Source organism: Sphaeroforma arctica, assembly GCF_001186125.1.
Source record: "Sphaeroforma arctica JP610 unplaced genomic scaffold supercont1.1890, whole genome shotgun sequence".
Lineage (NCBI taxonomy): Eukaryota > Ichthyosporea > Ichthyophonida > Sphaeroforma > Sphaeroforma arctica.
Window position 1 is genome coordinate 457 of NW_014038668.1, and position 6,017 is coordinate 6,473.

At 45.4% G+C, this 6,017-nt stretch overlaps 2 protein-coding genes across 3 annotated transcripts in view; one reads left to right on the forward strand and one right to left on the reverse strand.

Moving 5' to 3' along the window:
- Positions 1–414: 414 nt before the first annotated feature.
- Positions 415–2,391, forward strand: SARC_11810 (hypothetical protein; the record flags this gene model as incomplete). Its single annotated transcript, XM_014294096.1, has 1 exon — positions 415–2,391. One exon carries the CDS (start codon positions 415–417, stop codon positions 2,389–2,391), a length of 1,977 nt encoding a protein of 658 aa, XP_014149571.1.
- Positions 2,392–3,592: 1,201 nt separating this feature from the next.
- The window catches only part of SARC_11811, a 4,150-nt gene continuing 1,725 nt past the window's right edge, over positions 3,593–6,017 (reverse strand). The window contains exon 2 of one of the 2 annotated variants that reach the window (XM_014294097.1): positions 3,593–5,860. In XM_014294097.1, coding sequence (XP_014149572.1) covers positions 3,868–5,860 — 1,993 coding nt within the window. In that variant the 3' untranslated portion in view covers positions 3,593–3,867. Of the gene's footprint in view, positions 5,924–6,017 lie in introns of both variants that reach the window. The other variant, XM_014294098.1, reaches the window with a different exon arrangement.

Below are 6,017 nucleotides of genomic sequence, written 5' to 3' on the forward strand. Positions count from 1 at the left end.
TAAATAAAAGATCAGACCACCAACTCTTGCGATTATCAGGCCAAGTCCGCCACAGTTAAAGGAAAATGTTGAACTCCCAAACAAGCTAAATAGAGAGAACGCGTGAGGTGTCGGCTATGCACACCAATGTGTATCAAATCTCGTAATAACAGATATACTTCTAAAAAGCAACAATACTAGACATTGGAAGAACTAGCAATTGCTGAGTCACACACCATGTTGCATTGCTATGGGTTTGAATACACTGCCACTGTTCTGTCTAGCCTCGTTCACGTGACTAAGATTAAAAATGTCCGCGGATTGGCTTCGTACCCAGGGTCACAATATGCACAGTTAGTGCGGCTTCGGAATTTCATTTGGAAACAGACAGATAAAACGATAAACCAAGACGCACTCTTATCACACACAACACGCATGTGCATTGAGAGGACAAGATACGTATCTGCGAACGCAAGATTTGAAGTATTCCGGACGTGCCCCCTTCGAGGGTATACAACGGGCAACGGTAGAAGTACTTCGGAAATCGGTCGACAAAGGCGTGTGAATAACACACGTACGAAGATCTCTTCAAATGCCGTTGACAGCTCAACTGATCAATCAACTGGCACACTGGTGCTTTCTCGTATGAGAAGAAACAAACACAGAGATTGCAGCGGAAGTGATTCAACTCTGCCAAAGGTGACAGTCCGCAATGGTCCACCCTTCGATGCCACAGTCGGTGGGAGAGGCCGAGTCAACGTCCGGCGTATATCACCACAAGAAAGAGGGAATGGAAAAAAATATAGCACAGCCTTATATTCGAAAGTATCACTGACGCAATTAGAAGAGACTGCCAAACGCACTAAGAACTACAGAGAGGTGGCGCGTGTGGTGGATAGGCTACTGGATAATAGAACTTTACGGATGAGCGATGGGGTGCTGGCCGTCAACATATACAAACAGAACAGACAACCAGACAAGTGCTTGCGAGTACTCACCTATGTGTACGATAACGGAGGAAGACTCAATGCCTATCATTACACTCCGTGTATTGCTGCTCTGAGTGCAAACAACGAGTTTGCAAAGGCGCACTTACTTTTTGAAGAGATGCAAATCCGTGGTGTTAATCCGAATGTGGTCACCTACACGAGTGTGATCCAGGTGCTGCTGAAAGAAGGGAAAGCCAACAAAGCTATAGCTTTGTTTCGTCGCATGTCGGTCGCGGGTGTGGAACCAAATGCGTGGACGTACTCAACACTAATGTCTGTATTCAATAGAACAGGTCAGTGGGAAGATGCGATTCTTTTGTATGAAGAAATGGAAAGCAAAGGTCTCAAGCATAACACTGTCACGTACAGCGCTGCGATAACGGCCTGTGAAAAAGGTTCGCAGTGGAGTAAGGCGATCGAGATATTTAATGAAATGGGGAGGGAGGGTATTTTACAGGACACAATAGCTTACAGTGCTACAATTTCAGCATGTGAGAAAGGAGGCCAGTGGCATAAGGCAGTCGAGCTGTTCGATGAAATGGAAGTTAAAGGCATTGAACAGAACACCATTGCTTACAGTGCAACGATATCAGCATGTGAGAAAGGACGTCAGTGGCACAGGGCAGTAGAGTTATTTGACCAGATGGGAATTGAAGGTATTGAACGGAACACCATCGCTTACAGTGCTACAATATCAGCATGTGAGAAAGGGGGACAGTGTATTAAAGCAATGGATCTGTTCAATGAAATGGAAAATAAAGGTGTACAGCGGAACACTATCACGTACAGTGCTATAATATCTGCATATGAGAAAGTGGGACAGTGGAGTAAAGCAATGAATCTGTTCAATGAAATGGAAAGTAAAGGCATTGAACAGGATACGATTGCCTACAGTGCGGCTATATCCGCTTGTGAGAAGGGAGGCCAGTCTCAGATGGCCCTTGCACTCTTTGATGAGATGGGCGACAGAAACATAGAGAAAATTGAAGGTAGTTATGGCGCCGTCATCCAGGCACTAGGTGCAGATGGCAGGGAACAATCCCGAATTGATTCGATATACAATGACTTGATTGTGAATGTCCCTGCTTTTGCAAAAGATTGGCATGTTTTCAGCAGCACAGGTGTACTGGATCTACATGACCACACAGTATTTATGGCACAAGCTGCTATCCGTCGACTATTAAGAGAATTGCAAACGCATGGTCGCAATACAACTCGAGCTCAGAACGCGAAACTGAAGTATATCATTGTAGGTAAAGGTAACAATAGCGCAGAACAAGCTGTTTTGCTGAGAGCAGTACAGACACAACTGGAAACATTAACTCCTCCGGTTGCCTCTCACACGCTGCCAGCCAATACGGGGTGTATGGGACTGAACCAGAGTGATTTAACGAATTGGCTTAGGGAGAACGGCACTAGCTAGCAACAATAACTGAACTCGTAAGTCTTGGTCAGAAAGGAGAAGTAATTGTGTACCTGGTAGATGTTTAGGTACTACGTTGGTACCCGCCAGTTGCGATTGCATTGTAAACTATTTGATACGTGTATGTGAAAATTCCGGATGTAGCCTATGCACTCATCGTACCTCAGAACTCGCACAGGTCCTCGAGTACGAGTGTGAGCGCAAACTATTAATGGCTCAATGCTGGTGACAATTTCCATGCCTGCAAGACTTATATGATGAGGGCATAAATTATAGTAAACGCTTGAAATCAACCAAGTAGATTAGCGTGTTATGATTGGAAGTGGATGCACTCATACTTTCTGGGAAGTAAAAGGCCAATGGCTGTGGGATATAGTCACACTTGCAACTGGATAGTGCAACAATGCCTATACTTATAGGATATGTATATATAGATGTATAAATAAAGAATACATAAATTAAATCACAACCGCTACTACTATTCGATTATCAAGACCCATCCATCGATCATTTGGCTGACAGTGTTGTGGGTACACTTGCACAGCAGAAGCGGTGCAATTAGCGATCGAACAGCATGATTCAAAACTTACGCAAAGTCAAAGTTTCATGTTTAGCAATAGTCTGTCATAGCATCAAATATACGAAATGCGTTACACAAAGCCAGGATCAGCTTCAGATTTAAAACTTCGATGTCTCAATGCGATTCGCAGTGATAAACAAAGGTCCTCACCCAAGGAGCATAAGCAGAGGGCAAGGTATCACCTGTGATGGCAATGCCATTCGCAGTGATAAACAAAGGTCCTCGCCCAAGGAGCATAAGCAGAGGGCAAGGTATCACCTGTGATGCAATATATTTTGTAATCTAGTATAATACTTTATTTTGTGGCTGCCATTTGCAACGAATTGTCCCATTTAGCGAGACCAAATTCGTGGTCACTGTACAGTGGTGTACAAGCGATATGACATAACATCACCTAGCCATAACCTCTCAGCCAGCCTCTACTTCCAGGAATATAGTCTTAGTCCAGGAGTACATCATATCTAGTCGTTCGTAGAAAATAATACGCAAATAAATACATCGCCAGTTTTTTTAGACATATGATACTGTACGAGTATCATAGCAGCATCAATGACCTAGATCCTTGTATCTAGCAAGCATTTATATCCGCACTTAAATACATTTCATGCATTGGCAATCGGTGTCATAGATGTGCGTAGGGTGTTTATTCTGATCTTGAATGCAAGAAAATATGAGAACCATATTCTGATATGCATATTTGGATACGCGTGTGGCCATGAGCAACTAAACATATGACTACAATTGACAGTACCACAAAACGACGCCATTAGATTGTCGTAGAAAATTTGTTCGGTAGACGACGGAGCACACTTAATGAGACTCGTGGACAGAGCCCAAAAAGTGAGATGACGTAATAATCAATTAATAAGCCCCGCCAGTCAAAACCATAGCTATCCTTAGAAACCAGTCGCCGGTGCAAAATCCTCTGACGCATTCTGCTTCAGCCAGGCAACCAGATCACTCCGGTCCACCACTAAGCGGCCCGTATTCGCCTCCATCGGATGGGACGCAATAGACGGGGTCAGATTCTTCAACTGCCTTTGCACAGTTGCCAGTAACACTGGTTCTCTCACACTATTTTTGCCCTGGCCGACGATGATACTTGTCACGTCTGCGGGAGAGCCGTCCTTGCACCTGTGCTGCAGTAGCGTTAGCAGGCGTCGCACAGCAGACTGTGCCTCCAGCTGTGTGTGGGTGTGCAAGTCCAGGACCCCCTCGCGCTCAAACCGACTCCAAAACCGCCCGTATGCGGTGAAGTTTACGATCAAGTCTTCATAGACACTATCAATCAGACCGTGTGCATTGGCACCTGAGGCAAGTGCCCGTATGACGACGCGGTAGATCACTAGATCTCTCTCGACGCTATTAGCGCTCATCTCGTGATATAGCGCGAGCGCCTTCTGCCACTGCTGACCCCTCTCGCACGCAGATATCGCAGCCCCGTACGTTTTAGTATCAGGTTGCAGTCCTTTGCTGTCCATCTCGTTATATAGCATGATAGCCTTCTCCCATTGTCTCCCTTTCCCAAAGGCAGAGATGGCAGCATTGTATGCCGCTGTATCACGCACAATACCATTGATGTCCATATCGGCGAAGATCTCAACGGCCTTCTCCCACCGATTAGCATGGTTGCAAGCAGTTATGGCAACTGTGTATGCGATGGTGTTGCGTTTAATGCCCTTCGCCCCCATCTCATCGAACAGCTCGATTGCTTTGCCCCACTGTCTTCCTTTGTCGCAGGCGGATATCGCCGCACTGTAGACTATCGTGTCCTGTTTGACTCCCTTGCGCGTCATTTCGTCCAGTAACTTCAGTGCTTTAGTCCACTGATATCCTTTTTCGCACGCAGAAATAGCAGCGCTGTAAGCGATCATGTTGGGTCGTATACCATTCTTTCTCATCTCGTCAAACAACTCTATAGCCTTGCGCCAGTTGTGTCCTTTCCCGCACGCCGAGATGGCAGCGCTATATGTAGTCATATCTCGCTTGAATCCCTTTCTCCCCATTTCGTCGAAAAAAACTATCGCCCGTTCCCAGTGGCCTCCCTTATGGCAGGCAGAAATTGCAGAGCTGTATGCAATAGCGTCTCGTGTAACACATTTCGACTCCATCTCTCCAAAAAATCTGAGCGCATCGTCCCATCGACCGGCCCTACTGAACGCAGCCATCAACACAGTGTATGTCCTTGCATTGGGTTTACAGCCATCCGTTGCCATTTTATAAACTATTTCCGACGCTGCATCGAGCTCTCTCGCCTTCAGAAGCATTTGTACCACAGTGGTGTACGTGGCCACGTCCAACACAACACCGCGTGTCTGCATGTCCTCGAAGAGCGCATAGGCCTTCGAGTACTTGTTGTGGGTACTCAACGCAGCAATACAGAGAGCGTAATGGTAAGCTGTAAGTTTTTCCCCTTTCTCTTGTATATACTCCAGTACCTGCACGCACTTCTCTGGCTGTCTACTCTGCTTATATATAATAATTGCGTAATATGCGTCAGATGAGTGTAGCGACCTGTTGGCTACGAGAGAATCCACTTTTAGCGCCGCTTTTCTGTAGTTTCCTGTGCTTTTAGTAGCCATTGCCATTTTCTTGACTGATATCATTTTCTTGACTGATACTGGTGCATCAACCACTGATATATTGTGCTTTGGTCCCAATGTGCACTTAACAGGTACGCCGCTGTCTGCATCTTGACAGCTCCTACTTGTTGCTGAACTACGTGATTGATGTGTGCTTTGTTGCCCCTTAACCTTTACAATTCCAGAAAGCTCGATGGGTGCTATTCGTGCACCTCCGCCCGGACTGTGCTGAACATCATTTGTTCTGCTCTTCGAGTCCAGAGCCCAAAACGCACGTCTTTCTCTATTCATATTACTCACATATCTCCTGCAGTTCATTATGGGATTATGCGCAACAACATTCGTCGTTAAAGTAAACTGGGTGGACTTCCTGAATAGAGATATATAGAAACATGATTAAGTAAGTGACCGCAAGACAGAAATATATATATATATATATAAATATATACATATATACATATATA